At 38.3% G+C, this 22723-nt stretch overlaps 1 protein-coding gene across 1 annotated transcript; it reads left to right on the top strand.

Annotated features, from left to right (window-relative positions):
• Positions 1-65: 65 nt before the first annotated feature.
• Positions 66-22603, top strand: LOC145766128 (serine/threonine-protein kinase haspin homolog). The gene is made up of 4 exons (XM_082577785.1): positions 66-281; positions 18511-18724; positions 21959-22092; positions 22368-22603. The coding sequence occupies exons 1-3, from the start codon at positions 66-68 to the stop codon at positions 22087-22089; spliced, it is 561 nt and encodes a 186-aa protein (XP_082433911.1). The 3' UTR covers positions 22090-22092; positions 22368-22603.
• The last annotated feature ends 120 nt before the right edge of the window (positions 22604-22723 follow it).

The following is a 22723-nucleotide window of genomic DNA, read 5'->3' on the forward strand; positions in this document are numbered from 1 at the left end:
GGGCAAAAATTATTTTGTCCAGAATTGCTGAAAAAGAGCTGCGGGACTTTGTGTCAAAACACACTATGGAATTTTTCCATAAGCTTGACATTCCACATGAGCTTTCATTAGATCCGACTACTTGGGGTGACAGAGATGATTATGCAAAAGCTAAAACACAGGTGCTGGCTCTAAAAGTGGTTAACGATCATGTTGAACGAGGTGTGGGTGTGGCCCTGGTACAGCGGTTTAACAAGCTGCTTTCGAAGACTGAAGAGCGATTTCAGTTTCTTCTTCAAGAGGTGACTGAGCAACAAAAAAAACTTTCCAGACAGTGTAAGAATACCATTGTGAGCCAGATTGACAAACAATAATGTGCATAAACTTTGTGATAATGACTGAACACATATCTACATTACAAAATAACATTTCTGCATTCATTGAATCTTTGTAAATATTTGATGACTTTTAAAGACAGTGTTTTTGATATTTATCAAGTATTATTGATGCAACAAAAATGCGAATTTTTTGTTGTTTGTTTTCTGCGTGTTAATTTGTCAGGCTATATTCTAGCTTTATATAGTTTTTTTAGCATGTATTTGTGTTTTAGGTGTTGTTCTTCCTTGTGGAATATTGTGAATCAGTAAACCCACCATTTCAATGACATAATAATAAATATGTTATTTTTTTAATAAATTTCATCCAATTTGCAAAAATTGAAACTGGATGTGCCACCACTAATCCTTTAGGTAGGACAAAATTGTTTTTATGTATCATATTATTGCTTTACTCATCACACTTTTAGGGGGTGAAAGTTGAAAATTTCAAAAAAAATTATTTTTTATCGATTTTGAATCCCCCTAGCAGTCATATTTGTCCACCGAGAAATATCGATAAAAATCGTCATTGCATAGCACGAACAATTGCTGCGAATACCTGATTTTCCGTGCATTCTAGCACGCATCTAGAAAATGTGAATACTGTATCCCTTGGCTTCCATTCAAGCAGGAAAACTTTTGGAGCTGGTTTACAAGCTCCCCCTTTAGTCAAAAAGGCGATGACATCACGGAGGAGGTATCCACCAAAAAAATAATAGAAAAGTGGGGTGAAATCAGTCAACCATGACGATAAAAAGCATGCAAGTGTCCGCCTTTAGTAAATTAGTTGTGATTTGCTTGTTTCTGCTTCAATTTTTACAATTGAACCAGCCCTGCAAAGCAGAAGATCTCACCTATGCAAAGCAATGTAACACAGGCCCGAAAAACACCACATATCTCCTTAGAAAAGAGTTAAACTTGACCAAGTTTACCTATTTATCCGAAGAATACTTTTAAAGATACCAGCATTTAATCAAGAACATATCTCTGTCGTTTCTGCTTCGATTTTTACAATTGAACCATTGCTGGAAAGCACAAGCTATCGTCTACCCAAATAAAGCTAAGCCAGATCCTAAAAGTTAAAAATATTTCTTTGGTAAAGAGTTGAACTTGACCGACTTTAACCATTTACACGAAAAATACCTTCAAAGATACCAGCATTTAATAAACACTAATTTAAAGAGCATATCTTTGTCTATTTACAAGCAAAAATTGAGGTTGATGGCTTTTTCACAAAGCGAGCAACCAGGCTTCAAACACAAGCAAACAGCGCCCGATGACTCGTTGCATTTCCGAATCGAAGCAAGTATACAAGTCTCCCTCGGTCTGCGATCATTTTATGTCTTTATTAAATTAGTTGTAAGTTGCTTGTTTCTGCTTCGATTTTTACAATTGAACCATTGCTGGAAAGCAGAAGCTATCGTCTATCCAAATGAAGCTAAGCCAGATCCTAAAAGTTAAAAATATTTCTTTGGTAAAGAGTTGAACTTGACCGAGTTTAACCATTTATACGAAAAATACCTTCATAGATACCAGCATTTAATAAACGCTAATTTAAAGAACATATCTCTGTCTATTTACAAGCAAAGGTTGAGGTTGATAGCTTTTTCACAAAGCGAGCAACCAGGCTTTAAACACAAGCAAATAGCACCCGATGACTCGTTGCATTTCCGAATCGAAGCAAGTATACAAGTCTCCCTCGGTCTGCGATCATTTTATGTCTTTATTAAATTAGTTGTAAGTTGCTTGTTTCTGCTTCGATTTTAACATCGTCTATCCAAATGAAGCTAAGCCAGATCCTAAAAGTTAAAAATATTTCTTTGGTAAAGAGTTGAACTTGACCGACTTTAACCATTTATCCGAAAAATGTTTTTAAAGATACCAGCATTTAATAAACGCTAATCTAAAGAGCATATCTCTGTCTATTTACAAGCAAAAGTTGAGGTTGATAGCTTTTTCACAAAGCGAGCAACCAGGCTTCAAACACAAGCAAATAGCACCCGATGACTCATTGCATTTCCGAATCGAAGCAAGTATACAAGTCTCCCTCGGTCTTCGATCATTATATGGCTTTATTAAATAAGTTGTAAGTTGCTTGTTTCTGCTTCGATTTTAACAATTGAACCATTGCTGGAAAGCAGAAGCTATCGTCTACCCAAATGAAGCTAAGCCAGATTCTAAAAGTTAAAAATATTTCCTAGGTAAAGAGTTGAACTTGACCGACTTTAACCATTTATACGAAAAATACCTTCAAAGATACCAACATTTAATAAACGCTAATTTAAAGAACATATCTTTGTCTATTTACAAGCAAAAGTTGAGGTTGATAGCTTTTTCACAAAGCGAGCAACCGGGCTTCAAACACAAGCAAATAGCGCCCGATGACTCGTTGCATTTCCGAATCGAAGCAAGTATACAAGTCTCCCTCGGTCTTCGATCATTATATGGCTTTATTAAATTAGTTGTAAGTTGCTTGTTTCTGCTTCGATTTTAACAATTGAACCATTGCTGGAAAACAGAAGCTATCGTCTATCCAAATGAAGGTGAGCCAGACCCTGAAAGTTAAAAATATTTTCTAGGTAAAGAGTTAAACTTGACCGAGTTTAACCATTTATACGAAAAATACCTTCATAGATACCAGCATTTAATCAACGCTAATTAAAAGAACATATCTCTGTCTATTTACAAGCAAAAGTTGAGGTTGATAGCTTTTTCACAAAGAAAGCAACCAGGCTTCAAACACAAGCAAATAGCGCCCGATGACACGTTGCTTTTCCGAATCGAATCAAGTATACAAGTCTCCCTCGGTCTTCGATCATTATATGGCTTTATTAAATTAATTGTAAGTTGCTTGTTTCTGCTTCGATTTTTACAATTGAACCATTGCTGGAAAGCACAAGCTATCGTCTATTCAAATGAAGGTGAGCCAGACTCTAAAATGTAAAAATATTTCTTAGGTATAGAGTTGAACTTGACCGACTTTAACCATTTATCCCACAAATATTTTTAAAGATACCAGCATTTAATAAACGCTAATCTAAAGAGCATATCTATGTCTATTTACAAGCAAAAGTTGAGGTTGATAGCTTTTTCACAAAGCGAGCAACCGGGCTTCAAACACAAGCATATAGTGCCCGATGACGCATTGCATTTCCGAATCGAAGCAAGTATACAAGTCTCCCTCGGTCTTCGATCATTATATGGCTTTATTAAATTAGTTGTAAGTTGCTTGTTTCTGCTTCGATTTTTACAATTGAACCATTGCTGGAAAGCACAAGCTATCGTCTACCCAAATAAAGCTAAGCCAGACCCTAAAAGTAAGCCAGACCTTTAAATTAGCATTTATTAAATGCTGGTATCTTTGAAGGTATTTTTCGTATAAATGGTTAAACTCGGTCAAGTTCAACTCTTTACCTAGGAAATATTTTTATTTTTCAGGGTCTGGCTCACCTTTATTTGGATAGACGATAGCTTCTGCTTTCCAGCAATGGTTCAATTGTTAAAATCGAAGCAGAAACAAGCAACTTACAACTAATTTAATAAAGCCATATAATGAACGAAGACCGAGGGAGACTTGTATACTTGCTTCAATTCGGAAATGCAACGAGTCATCGGGCGCTATTTGCTTGTGTTTGAAGCCTGGTTGCTCGCTTTGTGAAAAAGCTATCAACCTCAACTTTTGCTTGTAAATAGACAGAGATATGCTCTTTAGATTAGCGCTTATTAAATGCTGGTATCTTTAAAAATATTTGTGGGATAAATGGTTAAAGTCGGTCAAGTTCAACTCTTTACCTAAGAAATATTTTTAACTTTTAGGATCTGGCTTAGCTTCATTTGGATAGACGATAGCTTCTGCTTTCCAGCAATGGTTCAATTGTTAAAATCGAAGCAGAAACAAGCAACTTACAACTAATTTAATAAAGACATAAAATGATCGCAGACCGAGGGAGACTTGTATACTTGCTTCGATTCGGAAATGCAACGAGTCATCGGGTGCTATTTGCTTGTGTTTGAAGCCTGGTTGCTCGCTTTGTGAAAAAGCTATCAACCTCAACCTTTGCTTGTAAATAGACAGAGATATGTTCTTTAAATTAGCGTTTATTAAATGCTGGTATCTATGAAGGTATTTTCCGTATAAATGGTTAAAGTCGGTCAAGTTCAACTCTTTACCTAAGAAATATTTTTAACTTTTAGGATCTGGCTTAGCTTCATTTGGATAGACGATAGCTTCTGCTTTCCAGCAATGGTTCAATTGTTAAAATCGAAGCAGAAACAAGCAACTTACAACTAATTTAATAAAGACATAAAATGATCGCAGACCGAGGGAGACTTGTATACTTGCTTCGATTCGGAAATGCAACGAGTCATCGGGTGCTGTTTGCTTGTGTTTGAAGCCTGGTTGCTCGCTTTGTGAAAAAGCTATCAACCTCAACTTTTGCTTGTAAATAGACAGAGATATGTTCTTTTAATTAGCGTTGATTAAATGCTGGTATCTTTGAAGGTATTTTTCGTATAAATGGTTAAAGTCGGTCAAGTTCAACTCTTTACCTAGGAAATATTTTTAACTTTTAGGATCTGGCTTAGCTTTGTTTGGGTAGACGATAGCTTGTGCTTTCCAGCAATGGTTCAATTGTAAAAATCGAAGCAGAAACAAGCAACTTACAACTAATTTAATAAAGCCATATAATGATCGAAGACCGAGGGAGACTTGTATACTTGCTTCGATTCGGAAATGCAACGAGTCATCGGGCGCTATTTGCTTGTGTTTGAAGCCCAGTTGCTCGCTTTGTGAAAAAGCTATCAACCTCAACTTTTGCTTGTAAATAGACAGAGATATGCTCTTTAGATTAGCGTTTATTAAATGCTGGTATCTTTAAAAATATTTGTGGGATAAATGGTTAAACTCGGTCAAGTTCAACTCTATACCTAAGAAATATTTTTAACTTTTAGAGTCTGGCTCACCTTCATTTGGATAGACGATAGCTTGTGCTTTCCAGCAATGGTTCAATTGTTAAAATCGAAGCAGAAACAAGCAACTTACAACTAATTTAATAAAGCCATATAATGATCGAAGACTGAGGGAGACTTGTATACTTGATTCGATTCGGAAATGCAACAAGTCATCGGGCGCTATTTGCTTGTGTTTGAAGCCCGGTTGCTCGCTTTGTGAAAAAGCTATCAACCTCAACTTTTGCTTGTAAATAGACAAAGATATGCTCTTTAAATTAGCGTTTATTAAATGCTGGTATCTTTGAAGGTGTTTTTCGTATAAATGATTAAACTCGGTCAAGTTCAACTCTTTACCTAGGATATATTTTTAACTTCTAGGATCTGGCTTAGCTTTATTTGGGTAGACGATAGCTTGTGCTTTCCAGCAATGGTTCAATTGTAAAAATCGAAGCAGAAACGACAGAGATATGTTCTTGATTAAATGCTGGTATCTTTAAAAGTATTCTTCGGATAAATAGGTAAACTTGGTCAAGTTTAACTCTTTTCTAAGGAGATATGTGGTGTTTTTCGGGCCTGTGTTACATTGCTTTGAATAGGTGAGATCTTCTGCTTTGCAGGGCTGGGGCAATTGTAAAAATTGAAGCAGAAACAAGCAAATCACAACTAATTTACTAAAGGCGGACACTTGCATGCTTTTATCGTCATGGTTGACTGATTTCACCCCACTTTTCTACTATTTTTTGATGGATACCTCCTCCGTGATGTCATCGTCTTTTTAACCAAAGGGGGAGCTTGTAAACCAGCTCCAAACTTTCGATATTTACGATTGGTGACATTGAATCAGCGTAACAAAGGTGAATTCTTCATCGATGGGAGTACCGGTACTTTTACACTAATCACGCGCAACTTAGTTCAAGTCTTACGTCACAATGTCTGGCTTTGATCTGCGAGTAATATTGATAAGGCAAGGTTGGTTACAAAATTAGATTATACGACTCGGCTATTACAGCCGTGTTTGCCTAACTACGCAAAAATGTAATGACGAACGGAAAATTATGACAAACGGAAAATTACCCAGAGAAATTCTCAAATTCCAGAAAATTAAAAACTCTAACTTTATTACTTAATTTTATTTTTTAATTTTCTTGAATTTAAGAATTTCTCTGGATAATTTTCTGTTCGTCATAAGAGGATGTGACCGTGTTTGTCGAACGACGCAAAATGTAATGCGTTCTTCGGCAAACACGCTCACATCCTCTTATTACAAACGGAAAATTACCCAGAGAAATTCTCAAATTCCAGAAAATTAAAAACTCGAACTTTATTACTCATAGTTGAAAAGACATAAAAAATTGGGCTGTAGGCTACTTAAATTAAAAATTAACCACAAAAATGCAGCAGCCTAACGATTGAGTCAATTCGGGTCAAAATTTAGTTAAAAATTAAAAATAAAAGAACGCTTCCGCGTAGTATCGAACTCATTCCCTCTGGAGCACCAGCCATAGACTTATCCTACACGCCACCGAATCAGTTGAACATAACTGCCGAATTTAAAACTTATATAGGCTCTCTTCTCGTCTTTAGTTTTGAAAAAGAAAAAAATGCCTATAGTGACGTCATGACCGGTCAAATAGTGTTTCAGATTCAAAGACCGGCGCCGGTCAAATAGCCACTGCCAAAAATAAAACAAAAAGCAGAGAGAAGCACACATGTAGTATTGTTCCAGACGGTTGTTCGCCTGGTCAAACGTCATGTAGAAACCGTTCGGGTCTACTGAATATTACGTCATGGAAATTCCTAAAACATGAGCCAAAATTGCACCATCGATCGTAAGACCTGTGTCAAACCTGTTGAAACCGGTTTAAACATGAAATATTGCGTCACACGAACTGCTCTCGTGCCTTTGAGTTATCACAAATTTTTCTGATTCATTCTCGAAGTTGTTTGTTGGAAGTCGGTCGCACATTTAACTGGTTTATTTGGTGCTTGCTAGCTGGACAAATTCTCCGTCTTTTATCCAAGTAATCTGTATCGTAGTGACAGTTTTAGAGGTGTACGCATTGCATCTTAATTTCGATAGCCGCGGGCTAATTTTACAGGAATACCGGTACACTTTAAGAATAGACGTTTCAAGAAGTGTTTCTTTTTCGGTCACTATATGCAGACAAACGGATCCGGGAACTTTATGTTACAATTTTCCCACGAAGAGATTATGGTTTACCGCTGTGACCAAGTACGGTATAGCCTAATGAATGACAGTGTAACTGAGCTCCCATACAATATAGCAGGCTACACACAACTCTTATACACTTTTTCAATTACTGTTAATGAAAGTTTCCATCCGTTACAGATTCCTTGAACTTTACCCAACCCAGTCTTGCCCTTCTTGTCAAAGCTTTTTTTCCCATCCACAACTTCTACCGTATTTATCTGATCACCCAAACAACAGAAGTCTGTCTGTTTTTCAATTCCATGATATTTAAAATACAACTAGAGAAATTCAGAAAGCCACCTATGGTAATAAAAATTTAGATTTGAACTAACTGTTCACCTGACTCAAAATCGCCAAAAGCATTTTCGCTTTTCAGCATGACTAATAGGCAGATTGGATGAAATGTGAGTGAGTGCCGTGTGGTGATTTTGTGATTAAGAGGTGAGAGTTGCCAGACAACAATATGACGATTTGACACAATGTTGCCAGATTACCATAATTAAAATTTTTTAAACAACTAATTTACAAAGTTATAAACAAACAAAGATGCTTTTACAATACATGTTTCGTAATCTATAAATTTAAACGAATTAATCATAAAAAGTTGATACAACATTTGGCTGATACGAAAACAAGCCCAAAACTTTGGCAAATAGTCCAAAAAGGATTTAAGGCATACCAGTATATGTATTTTAACTCATATTTTTGGGTTATGTTTGTCATCTGCGTCTCGGTTTCAGAGAACCAGTGAACTCACCCAACCGTGGTTTAAAAGAGTAACTACCAATGCCTAAAAATCGGTAGTTTTGCATGTGTATATATATATCCAAGAAACGCTTGTAGAAAAATTTTCAAACACAAAAATCCACTTGTATATTACTTGCTTAGAAAAAAACATCGCGTGTTTTTGGGTTAAGAAAATGTGGTAGGCCTAAAGTCCCTAGACCGACGGATGCAACTTAGTTCGTACCCTGAACAGTTCGTACCCTCAGTTCGTACCCTGAAAAGATCGAAAAAAAGATTAAAAAAGCCGAAGTCGCTGATCGCAGTTTCCGCAAACAAACAAAAACTCTTAGTTACTGCCCACCAAACAGCGTTGCCAGATGGGGAAATAGGATACCAAATAAAAAAAATTCTGGTGAAATTTAGTGGTCTTTGGTACCACGCTTTTTGACCTTGGAACCAAACAACGTTTTGGTGAAATCTGGTGAAATATTCCCCATTGATTGATTTATTTCGTTGTAGGTAAATATAGTACAATAAATACAGCAATGCAATAAAAAAAGAATTCCCAGCAACGGGAATCTGCGAAAAGACCATGGGTCTTCGAGTCAAGCGGATACCCCACTCAAGTTTATCCAAAATTTTTTAAACTTTTTAGCAAAAAATCTCTGCTCGTGCAGAAAATGTTTTGCAAAAGGTTTGCGCATGCGTGATGGCAGTGTGTTGCAAGTTCAGAGTGACAAATTTGCGCTCTTCAATCAATCTTTTGAATCTGACAGCAGCACTGTAGCCTACCAGCAAACGTGTAGCTTTTGCTACTGGCATGGTTGCAGGCAGTGGCGAGACAATTCTTTTTGGAGAATTCTTTTTACTAAAAAACTGTCCAAAAAGGCAAGTTTTATATTTAAAATTAGTGAAGGAGGTTGTTTTTTGCCCCAAAACTAGAAGTTTATCAACATCAGTGACCTTACATCGTCGTCGTTCGTCGGCTCCAGCTCGTGTCCGAGCATTGGTTTTGTCTTCAAATTGAACTTGGTTTTGGATGGTGATGTCGTAGGCCTATGTGGCTTTGGAGGCCCAGTTTATGATGGAAAAAACGTGGGCAAAAGTCACATTGTATGGAGGGTGGGAGACGATCATCATAGATCCGCCGCCAATGTGTGAGACCGAGCTGGAGGTTTCCAGCTTTACCAAGCCTGCCCCCGTTACCGGTAATATCATCGCCATTGGGCTTTGTTCGGTCCTGGTCCAAATTGAGACAAAGGTCATTCGCTTGTGTGGTTGTTTAACCCTTTGCTTTTCAACGTTTTTTTGGAAGTTAACTGCTCAAGGGGGGGGCCGTTTTTGGATCAAATTCAATCAGCTGTTACGTGTTATCCGCTGGTGCTATTTCAACAGAAGTTGCACTGGTGTGAAAAAAAAATCATTTGTCTATAAGTTTGAAAAGTCATTATTTTAAAATTTTATATGTTAAACTTGATATTTCAATTTTTGCAAAGGTACCCAAAAACGACAATTTTGATTTATCTTGCCGCTATTTAATTATCGTGCTAATCCGATTTTATGCAAAGTTCTGAAAAACAATGAGCTCGATCGAAGGCACGAAGTGTGTGTGCGGTGTGCCGAATCATTGCATTGATAAAGATTTACTTACGACTTGCGAGCAAATCTTATTGTAAGCTACTCACTGATTCTAAAATAGTTACAATCAGAGTAATATTGTTACACGAATTCGAAAAAAAAAAAAAAACTGCGTTTGTTGTCTTACATTTTTGTCCTAAACTAATGCATTCCCAAACTCATGGCTAGCTTCTAGTTTTATGGAACCAAATTTCTCATAAGTAACACCTTAGCCTGCTTGAATAGCTGTTTACATCTTCGTTTGTGTATTTTAGGTCTACAATTGAGTTTGTAGTATGAATATTTTTAGTAGAGAGAAGACAATTGAACAAATTGTTGAAATTATCTGAAATTTCTAAGTTCAAATTAGGTGCTTTTGAAATTGTGGATTTGTGTCAAGTCGCATCACAAATATCATGCAGGCTACATCATAAGTCATTTCGCTTACCGGTATTTATAAACATAACTCATAAATTACATCCACAAACAATACAGCATTTACATCAACAAAGCTAAGTTCGAAACCAAACTTTTTATTGAAGATTGTGTCAATCAATTTGAAAATACATTTTTAGTCCGCCAGCGTCGAAACAATGCAACAGCGAATTGATCAACATGCGTAAACAAAGGAAATGTGAAATAACCCACAGTCAGCAAAGCTACATAAATTTAACGTTTACAAATGTTGAATCAATGTAAAAGGACTGGATTGCTGACTGGGTCGTCATTGTTTGAAACACAAAAAATACGCGTAAAGGCGACAACATCAGCAAGGCAGCGATTATGTTTCTGGCCAAAAAAAATTAACTTTTTACTTCAAAGATAAAAATGATTATAACGAAGCTTCAAAGATTGTCGTAAAAATATTGCAGAGATACAATAAACATAATCATTTTGTGCCAGATTGTGAGAAGACTTCCTAGATTCTTTCCAAACATTTGCAGGATTGCAAATTATTTTCTATAACTTTATATTGCCAAAAAATGGCTTCTTTGTTGAAACAACGTGGCTACAATTCTATAAAAAATTCTTAGGCCTACTACATTGAAGTGATGAAATTTTTTTTTGATTTTGCTGATGACGTTTTACAATATCCGAGAAGTAAAAAATAATAATGATGAATTATTTTACAAAACCGTGGTTTGCAAGCGCTTCACAAAAAATTGTTGGGGGAAAATTTACCATTAGACGTAAAACGTTTGTAAAAGAAAATTGTCGGTTTACGTATTTATAATGTTTATTGCGCTGTTCGAAGTATAAACTGCCTTTATTGTCTACCTTTGTGGTTGCCGGCCAGCTTAGAGCAGCATGCAAACCACGCGTTTATGGTATTTGCATCGTGTTATGATTCTCGAAAATTTCGCACAAGGTCTTTATTTTTATCGTGATATTTTTGTGCCTTTTCTGTCCTAAACTTGAAGTCATTGTGCAGCACAATCCACATCGGTTTGTAGACTCAGTCTTCATTGACAATGTTTTGTGTGGTGCATCATTTCAAGTAGTGTCTTCCCCTAAGCTGTTACACAAACCGCCCAGAACCAGGTTGATTATTATGTATCTTACAGCCGTTGAGAGCCCGTTATTGTATGTGTGGAATTATTACTGTAGATGTCTGACTACATTCATGCCAAAGTCGAGCAAATTCTGCTTTCGGGATCCTTGCCGTTATTTACGGTATTTTTTGTTGATAAGTTTAGGCAGCATTTTTCAAAGATAAATGAAGACATCGGTATTGTTCGTCACTTAGATTTAGTTTTCTCAGCATTGTTTATTCATTCTTTGATCCACTAGTTTGTCCCACTTTTGGTATAATCGAATCGTTTATAAATGGCGGGCCTTCACAATAGCCGGCCTCTTATACATTGGCGCAACGTATTCAGATGTTGAATTAATGATGAAAAAAGCTGATTTGTTGTTTGTCTGATGTGACGCCTAGCTTTATGCCTCTTCTACATTACAAAATATTTAGTAATGTAGATGAGGCATTATCATCTTTATTTTGCGCTCTTTGGAACAACACACAGTGCACTGTGAAACAAAAATGCAGGACATAACAACAAGTAGGCGACATAAAGCAGGGAAGGGACATGTAGCCATCGAGTTAGCTGCTACGTGTAAATGGAGCCTATCTCATAATTTTGAGTGTATCTCACAATTACTGTTTACAAAAACGCCATTTCTTCGGCCTCTCCCAAAAGCATTTGCAGTGATACATTTCCTCAATTGCAAGTTTTGTCAATGAGAGCATTTCCATAGAACGTTTATTTCAAAACCAGGTTTTCGTGCATTTACCCAGGAGAAGATTTCTTATTGTAACGTTTTTTATTCGTCAATGAATATTATCTGCTTGAAACAACTGTTTTGAATAGTTTGTGGCCTACATAGCCTACTATTTTGATCGTGGATTGCTATTCTTCTTTGTAGAGCTGATAACGCAAAAAACGTTTGCTATTATTGTTTCTAATTAACAGCTTTGTGATCACTGGCTTTTCTTTTGTGGCATAAAAAATAACGCGCTTTGTATTATTGAGGTCAAACCAAACAAAGGAAAACAAGAGGATGTTTCTCTCTGCTCGCGCACATCGATGCACGAAGCAATTATGAGCTTATGGCTTGTTATCGCAATGTAATCCATTTCACGCTTTGCTGGAAGTGAGCTAGAAATAGCAAAAATTCACCAAAATCTTGAATTTACAAGAAAACTACACAACTTTTAGCATCAAATTTAATATCATCAGATCCGCCTGGCAATTTTAGGAAAAGTCAAGAAAAACCAAGTGCATGGCGTTACTGTGCTTCAAATAATCAAAGGAAATATGAGGGGGGGGCCAAATCTGGCCTCCCTTTGAGGAGCAAAGTGTTAAGGTGGTCGTGACTACGCGAGGGCTACGCTGCCTACGCACACACTCTTGGCCAGATCCATGTCCACTGCGGTCCAATAAGATCGGAACGTGCAGATTCAGGGGAACCGGTTGCAACGGTTTGCCGGGTGCTCTGTTCATTGAGGCCCGTCAGACACTACCCTTTTCCGCCAAAAAGAGATTGCCGTTGGAGACTTTTACGTGTGTCTATTAGCCCCAGGAGTTGCTAGGAATGAGCTTAATTTTCAGCCTTTGTTCACCTCTACACCACGTTGAGGCATCTCCATAAGATGGGGGCTGAACAAAGTCAGCTTCCAAGACACTCCGATTTCGTAGATCAACATCAGTGACCTTGGTTTGGTTTGTTTTTTTGAATCTTTATCCTCGGACTGACAAAGCCTTGATAGGTTATTCCTGGTACTTGTTCGCATACTTGTAGAGGCACTTGACGCAGGGCCGGTTACCGAGATTGGCAGAGTGAAGTTTTCCGATTGTTGAAGTCTTGTTGCCGAGAAATTATTCCATTCACTAGGTGCCGCTGAATGGAGAGCAGTCCTGAAATGCGTTGCTCAAACGCACACCCCGAGAGTCGAACCAGCGCCGTGTGATCTTGAGCCCGGCGCGTAACTACTGAGCCATCGGGGCGGACTTACATAGGCTACGGCCGCTACACAATACACATGCATACAGTGGCCACTTGTTTCATTTTAATGGATATCCAAAAGTCTTTCAATTTTTTTCATCGGGATGTTATTGCATCTTGGAGTGCATTTTAACCCTGGCAGTGAAAATTTCCGCTTTTAAAGTAAAAACAACAACTTTTTTGGTTAAGAACTTTTGATGTTTATACTGATAATTATGACTGCTACAGTTATAATCCGTGTATGCAATGTGTGACAAAACATACCTTTTGCATATTCGTTTCATTTTAGTCTTATGTCTCAAAAACTATTTGTATTTTTAGGCAAAATTGCTTTATTTAGGGTGTTTTAACTATCTGGTGAAATTGAATGCAATCTGGTGAAATTTTAGTTACTTTTTGGTGCCAAGGAGCTTGCAGCATCTGGCAACGCTGCCACCAAAGGTGGGCAGTAACTAGTTAAAAAAGTAACTAGTACTTTTTGAGTAACTGTAACTTCGTTAATTTTTTGAAAAAGTAACGATAAGCAGTAACTAGTATTTCAACAGTTACAGTTACTTGATTTTCCAAACAAAAATTGGTCGTTTGTTTTTCACTTTATGGCAGTTTTTTTTTAGTGGTCAAATTACTTGTTTGGGAGATATTATAGGAGTTCGGCGATAAGAAGCGAGGTTATGTACAGAGAGGAGCTGTGTAAACAGCTAAATAGGATTTTGCGGGCACCAGCGACAGGAAGGAGGCCGTGTAAACTGCGTGGTAGGATTTCGCAGTGTTCTAAAAATCCTGTCTGTTGTGGTACTTAGATAGCTATGGTACTATTTTATTCGTATTGTGTATAATTGTACCGTACTGTTGTCGCAACAGACAAAATAAAAGGTTTCTCTCTCTCTTCTCTCTCTCTCTCTATACGGATTGATGTCTGTGACGCCACAATCCTTTGTTTGTTCCCCTGCTTCATTTATTAAGTTTTTCTCGTTGAAGCTTGGAAGCAATGAGGCGCCAAGTTTCTCTGTTGTGAGATTTTCCTACTGCAGTTTTGTAATCAAGTCCTGACCAGTCTTCAATATCATTAGTCCAAATTCTTGGTGGTCTGTCCCTATTTCGTTTGCCGTTCATTTTTCCTTCTAGTAGTTGTCTTTGAATAGAATCATTGCGAATCATGTGGTCAAAATATTTCAATTTTCTTGATTTAATTGTTTGTAGAATTTCCATGTTGGTATGTATTCTAGATAGATAGTACATCTTTGTTTGTGACTTTATCCTTCCATTATATCCTTTTCCCTACTAAGCTGTCTGTTAGAAATTTCACGTTCTCCTTTTTTGTAAAGCGATTTTTTTTCGTAGATTGTGGTTATATAGCTTTGATTACAGGTAGACGATACTCAGTATCAGTAGCCGAAAACTCGAAATAGATAAGTTTCTATCTAAAGTATCTGAGATTGAAACAAACCCCACTGGTAATGGTAAAGGCATATATGGGTTGCTGCGATACCAACCTTTGGGCATGACGCAAAAAAGATCAAGAACTTCGGGACAGTAACAAGGTGGTTGTCTGCGTGCCATTACTTACCCGATTGTTGGAATCTTTGCAAAACAGATTTGATCATGTTTTTAATGATAGTGACTGTCAGCTAGCTGCTGCGTTTCATCTACAATTCAAACTTTCTTGGCTTGACAAGGGTGAAAAAATTAAGATTGCTCTGCAGTCTGCATCTCAAAATCGTTAATCTATTACAGAACAGCAGCAATTTCAATATCGACGATGCAGCAAGCAGCAGCGACACTGATGTTGACAGTCATGACACAGATAACTTTTTGCTCCGTTATTTGAAAACACAAAAAAAGAAAGCGAGTGTCGCAAAAATTCTAGATAAATTTCTCGAACGTAACCTAACAAAGACGGTAACGTCTGATGCATTCCCCAATGACGCTAATTTTCCTATCCCCCCTGTGCTGCAGTTGAAAGGCTGGTCTCAGTGGTCTCCCTTGGAAAGGACATTTTAAAGCCAAAGCGAGCTGGGCTTAGCGATCAACATTTTGAAATATTGATGTTTCTGAAAGGAAATTGATGTTGTGCCTCTTCGCTCATTTTAGATACCCGTATAAAAATATTGACACGCCCTACTGGCTACTGCTTATATAGGCCTACAGAGTGTCCTGTGCATGTCGTTTATTTTTTCAATTTTTTTATATTCGGTAGGCGGCCGTTTTGGGCTTAGATTATGGATGTTTAGAAGCATCATAGTCAGGGTTGCATTCCTGGGGGGGCTCGGGGGGGCCCAGCCCCCCGAAAAACGAAAAGGCTTGATGTAGGGGGGGGGGCTCAGGGGGGGCTCGTTCAAGCTTCCATTTTTCAGCTTTTCTGGCTGAACAACAACTTCTCGACTGAACAAGTAACACTTTAACAGCTTTCTCACAACAGAACTGCAAAAAAACACGAACATAAGTTGATAGCAATCGCCAATTATCACTTTTGTCAGAAACTCTCCAGACTGGGAATATCAACTTCGTAGTAGCTAATCGTCATGTCAAATGGACTGTTAATTCTCTACTTCAAATAAAAAAAGCTATTCAAGAAGGAAAGTATTCGTTTGATGAAGTTGTTAACTTGAGTCCCGGAAGTACAAAAAACTACTCCTTTAAAGGCACAACATTGGACCAGTTCAAAGCTCGACGTAGAGACTAGCCTACCCTTCTTTTGATCGTAATCAGTTTATTCAAGCTTTGGTTGAGAACATTGGAAGCAGGATGGTGGACACCAACAATGAAAATTCTGTGAAGAGCTTGGAAATTATTGTACCAGAGTTATGGCCTGCTGCAGTCGAAGTTCCATGGCAAGAAGGGGAGCAGAGATTACGAAAAATAGAGGAGAGATTTCATGTCATCACTCCTATTTCCGATTTTCGATTGTATGTTGACAATCCTTGTCATATACCAGATACGATAAAGTTGCTCAAGAACGTATAGTACTAAACATGATTGCTATAAGTTCTGCTGAAGCCGAACGTGGATTTTCACAAATGAACTTGGTCATTACACAGCTACGATCACGGCTGACCATATCACTTGTTTCAGCATTGTTGTTCATCAGCATCAATGGACCACCTCCTCATTTATGGAATGGCACTGCGGCAACTCAGAAGTGGTTGCAGACTCATCGGTCGGCTGTGGAGGTTCAAGTTAAGCATTCTAAGCTGCCCACATTGAATGAACTCAGATCTCCGCAAAAACTGTTTGCTGGCTAAAATCAAGGACTGTCGTGGTGCTTTAAACTTAGCCCATAAAACCAAAGACCTGGCAGACAGGCTGTTTGTTTTGTGTAATCTCGTTTGCACCAACTTGGAATATGCTTTTGCTGTAATTGGAGTTTTTTAAACTGTTCGTTAATAACTAAATGAGATTTTAGTGTAACTGTCACATTGGCAGCTTATTGGTTCTTATATAGCAAATCTGCAACCACAATCGCTCATTTCAAGAATTGCATTTCCTTACTTTCCTATTGCAGTCAATGTTTTTGCAAGTGTGCTTAGGATTGGCTCATACAAATAAGTTTACAATTGAGTTAAGAGATTGAAATTAGCTCATGCAAATCGAGTTTCAAGTGTAGGCCTACTCAGTAAAAAAAAGCAAAGGAGATTGCAGTGTAGCAACCAAGCCAAATTTCAAACTTATAATTTTATATCCACTAGCGTACGCAGGGGGGGGGGCCATTGGGCCATGCCCCCCCCCCCCCCTTAAGATGTTGTGTGACGTCACGATATTGAGAATGATGCTTTCAGTCTCTTTATGCTTGGGAATGATGCTTTCAGTCTAAAAAAAAACTTGCCTAATTTTAAACAAAACTGAATTAAAAGAGCGAGTTTTGCCAATACCAAACATTCAAACATCTCAGCCAGGAATTAGCAACAAGAAAACGTAGACTTAGCTTTATTTCCGAAAAATGTCGAAGAAAACATGATCTTATCCTTTTGCTATGCCACCTGACACCACCATTTTACAGGAATATTCATACCCACATTTTTGTTGAAAATGCTCTCAGAATGCACCAAATTCAAAGTAATTTTTCAAAATTTTCTGGGGGAGGCCCCCCAGACCCCCCGCCGCTGGGTGTCGTCTTAGGCGAAAACGCCGTACGGCTTCGCCCGCTGGTCATCAAACCCACCCTTCAAAATTTCCTGGCTACGCAACCGTTAATGGCCCCCCCCTTGAGAAAATCCTGCGTACGCCACTGTTTATATCGGATTCAACCACGCTTTCACATTTTGTTGCTTCTACCTTTTTCTGTACTTCAAGCTATGTTTTAGCATGGGTTGTTTTTCGACATGATGTTCAGAAGTAAAAACATACTGAACAGTGTTTCCTTTTAAAAAAGGTAAACATTGTTGGCTAACCTACACCGATTACTTATACATAGCCTACTTTGTCTACAACAACACAGCCAAGTGTTAGAGCCCCCCCAAAAAAATTTTAGGAATGCACCCCTGATCACAGTATGTGGACAGCTAGAAGAGTGGTCGCTGTTTTCTAGTTAGGCAACAGCTACGAACAAAGCATCATTTTGCCCTTTATCATGTATTTTTCAACTTGTACTTCATGTGAAGAACAGTAGTCATAGGGTACACATCCATTTTCTTCAAAAAGTAGCTGTAACTTGTTACTTTTCAAAAAACGGTAACTGTAACTGAATCTAGTTACTTTTTGAGCGAAGTAACTGTTATTGTAACTCAGTTACTTTGAAAGTAACTTGTGCCCACCACTGATAAGACGGTGTCCGGTCGTTTGGTCGACAGACGTTTCGTCGACAGACATTTGATCGACAGGACGTTAGGTCGACAGAACGATTCATTTTAGGGTTAGGGTTAGGTTAGGGTTAGGTTAGGGTTAGGTTAGGGTTAGGTCAGGGTTAAGGTTAGTTAACTAACCCTAACCCTAAAATGAATCGTTCTGTCGACCAAATGTCTGTTGACCAAATGTCTGTTGACCAAATGTCCTGTCGACCAAGTGTTTTGTCGACCAAATGTCTGTCGACCAAACGTCCTGTCGACCAAATGACTGTCGACCAAATGATCTGGTACTGATAAAGACAACCAGGCGGAGTTGTCTTGAGCGAGCAATCAGATCTTTGCAACATATTCTCACCTTGTTCAGGCTTTATCTGTAATCCGGCAAACTGTAACGGGACTCGCCGTGGCAGAGGAAGTTTATCAGTTCGAACACAGGGATTTGCATTGGGGAAACATATTGATCGAAGCCAACAAGACCACGCACATCGATTTCATTATCAAAGGAGAAAGAAGAGAATTAAAGTCGCACGGGGTAACTGCTCGGATTATCGAGTTCAAGCTTTCACGCATGACAAAAGGTTGGTTGTTTAGGCTACAACACTCGATACGGTAAAGCAGAGTAGGCATGGGCGCCGATCGCTCTCTAAAATTGGTGGGGACATTTACAAGGAAAGGTAGGAAGGGGTGACGAGCGAAGCGAGCTTGAAAGATGGGGTCTGTTCTGACAAGTTTAATACAAAATAAGCTATATATAATATTTTATTTGTCAGTGTCAGCAGTGGACAGCAGACGTCCAAACACTCGGCGACGAGTCTCTAGCGAATTAAAATCGAAGTCTTTGGAGAGGTCATAGAGTTTGATCGAATTTAAAACTTTGTTGTTCACATGGCAGACCATTGCATGATTTAGCTGTGTCTGTGTCATGGTAGGCCTAGTTCGTAACCAAGTTTTGACACGTCGAAATGTTGAAAATGACCGTTGTGAACACGAGCTGGCTGGTGAAATGAGCAAAAGTCGTACAAAAAGTTCCACTTGCGGAAACATATGCTGAACAGCGGATGGCATCATCCTGAATATCATTCGAAAATCTTCCACAGACTTTCCATTGTAGCCTACTGCTTTCGAAAGAAGCATAGTTCTTGCGCCAGGGACTCGTGTCAGAGAACTCAGGATAATCGTCTACCACACGTGATTGTAAAGTAGCTTTCCACTAAAAAATAAATCTTGTAGAATTTTGTAGTGCTCAAGATCGGTCGACTTGAAATAGTCAGTAGCCTAAGATTTTGTCGCGCGCTGTCAATGACTGCAAAATACTCTGACCGATATTTCGTCTCTGGTGTTTGAAGTTGAGGAGGCTGACCATGGCCATATCCATTATTCATGCTGAAGACGATTTGGGATATTTTTGGGATGTGACAGTTTCCATGACTCAAGTTTGCAATCCTCCATTAGCCTCTTGTTACGGCCAATCTCTGTACAAATCAAACGTCATATAAAACCGTTCAAGTCTACTGAATATTACGTCATGGAAGTTGTTAGAAAATGTGCCAAAATTGCACCATCGTTCATAAGACCTGTTTGGACCTGTTTGGGCCTGTTTAAACAGGAAATATTACATCAGCTTTAAACACCTGTTGGAATGACTTCATAATTGTCTTTCATTTATTGCGTCACAGTTACTTTCTACGTGAATTTGAGATATTGATATCTATTCTGGTCATTCGTAAAATGATTGTTTGAAAGTTGGCCGCACATTTAACTGTTGGCTTAGTGCTTGCTAGCTGGACAAAAGTTCCGTCTTTTAACCAAGTAATCTGTTCTGTAGTGACAGTTTTCAGTGGTGTACGCGTTGCACCCCCTCGTTTTCGGTAGCCGTGGGCTAATTTTTACAGAAATACACTTTTTGAAAAGAAGTTCAAGTGTGTGTTTCTTCGGTCATTATATGCAGACGAAAGGATCCGGGAACTTTAAGTTACAATTTTCCCACGAAGAAATTATGGTTTACCGCTGTGACCACCTCTCAGCCTTCACAAAGACACGATGAAATTCTTCTTCACTGCGCAGATGGCGGAGTTCAGCACTACAACGTTCAGCATCTTCATGCATGCCAGCCACAGTCACCGTGCAACCTTGCAAGGCTTTGAACGTTCCAGACACTGAATGACAGACAATGCCGCTAATTGCCCAAGTACACTCGACCCACGAGAAAAGATTTCATAAGCCAATTAACAGTTGTTGCTACATTAAATTTTGAATCAAATTGACTCACGGCTGCTTCCAAGGCTTCCAATACTGACTTAGGCTATAATATCAAGCACTGCTTTTACAGCAGCTGCACGTGTGAGCCATCTTGTTGGACAAATTGGTTTCAGTTTTAATGCAGCCTGAGGCAAAGACTCTTTAGAATAAAAGTTCAGGTAGGCTACAGATGCTTGAATTTCCCAGAAACTTTGCATAGCTTTCCAAGTTCTTGTGTGGATCTTAGAGCATCTCTAATAAATGGCGAAGCTACAATATCTTTTGATATAATTGGATTAGTAATATGTGCCCAACATTTCTACTACGGTCGCCGGTCGGGGTTTCCTCACATAAAACTAAAATGTTGTGGGCTACCCTCCTTTTAATAGATTTTAAACGTCTGACTAATAAAATTGTGACATTCGGTTAATATTTTCCTTTTTACATTATAAAAATAATGTAAAAAGATGGTGGGGACATATAAAAAGATGGTGGGGACATGTCCCCGCTGTCCTATAGGGATCGGCGCCCATGAGAGTAGCAGACAACGATGCACATTTAAAGCAACATTCTATTGTTTAAATCTATTTGAATCAATCAATTCAAATTACCCAATGGTTTATTTAACAGGAACAGTAGGCTATAACAGGGGTGTCCAAAGTCCGCCCCGCATGGCATGCCTGGTAAAAAGTTGGACACCCCAGCAGACTGCAGTATAATAAAAAATAAAGAGCCCAAAATGAACATACTAAGCTCATGTTCACTGTTCAGCAAACCCTTTGAAAAGAAACTGTTTACATCTCCAGTGCTATTAAATCAAATATTTAACAGGGAATCACTGCCCCTACTCCTACAGCAATGATGATTTTGTTGGTTAAAAGCCAATTTAACAAGTCGAAATTCTGCCACTAAACTTGACTAGAATGAAACCGCCAACCAATCATAAGCTACGGTTTAAGTGACGTAAAAAATGGCGAAAAGAAGATGATAGAAAGCAAATTAAGTGATGGATTTTTTGTCAACTGGTTGGCTTAGGGGTTAGGGTTAGGGCTAGAAAGTAGTCATTTCATTGACGCGGATTCGATTCCCACCACTGCTATTGCTCTTTTTCTTCTGTAATTACCAAATAAAGTTCAAAACAAGCATTAACTCTCTGGATGAGTGCTAGAAGGGTCACCATTGGACAGTAACCTCTTATAATAACATGTTCTGATTGGTTGGCGGTTGCATTGTAGTCATTCGCAGTGGCAGAATTTCGACTTGTTTAAGTGGTTACAGATTTTGTTGGTTGAAAGCCAAGAAAAATACACACAGAAAAAGATTTTAACCAGAGTGTGCTCGAATTTCCGAGTGAACATATTCAAGTGCATATGAAACTGACAGATGAATTTCCATAACATATCACTTACGATACACTGTGGCAGTGTGGCTTTGTAAAACGTTTTGATCTCTTTTTAAAACAGTAAAATCCAAGCTTTTTTTTCAAGCTATTTGGAAATCACGAGGTCTATTGCAACTTGCAGTTGGTTTATGTCTTTACCAAGACCTGGCAACTGATCCAGAAATCTTTTAAGGCGATGGAGGTGTTGATTACCAGTTCGAAATTTACCGGATGATGAGAAGCATAGTAGAAGATGACTGGTCGCAATATCGGCCCAAAACAAACGTATTCTGGATCGATTACCTTTTGAAGAAATTTTTATAAGCTGTGAGTGGCTAAGATCGATTCGCATCCACTGCGTTGGCAATGAAAAGTTCTTACTATCATTATTAGGCTTCAGTATCCCTAGCTTCAGATACCAACGAAGCACTAGTTAGCGCGTAGATTCGCTTTTTCTGGACGCAAAGGAAGCTTATACAATCATCAGTGTCTAGTTGCAGTTTGGTCCCACTAGTGGGGGTGGCCGATTTTTTTCATTCAGCAATTATCTTTTGCTTGAAAAAGAAACATCAAAACAATATTTATGGATTTTTTTTTTTCAGATAAAATACAAGAACAACCGAAGCAAAGTTCACAAAGATGCGTTGAAAATGTTAAAACATTTAGAACAATCTATTCTTCAATACGCTTCTTATTGTAGCCTACACAAATACTTGAAAAAAGTGAACTGTTCAAGACATGACATTAGTTATAAATACCAGATGGCAACTTTGCAATAACTGCAGTCTTGAAGAGTCAGACATACTTTCTGAAAACAAAGAATAGCCAATGAACTGACGCACCTACATATTGACGTAGCAATAAAAGAATTCACTGTATATTCTTCATGCATTATCGACTGTATAGAATAATTCAAGGCTGGCGTGGATAAGGTTATTGAAACGCGAATGTGCACTAT

Source organism: Aplidium turbinatum, chromosome 3 (genome assembly GCF_918807975.1).
Source record: "Aplidium turbinatum chromosome 3, kaAplTurb1.1, whole genome shotgun sequence".
Taxonomy (NCBI): Eukaryota; Metazoa; Chordata; class Ascidiacea; order Aplousobranchia; family Polyclinidae; genus Aplidium; species Aplidium turbinatum.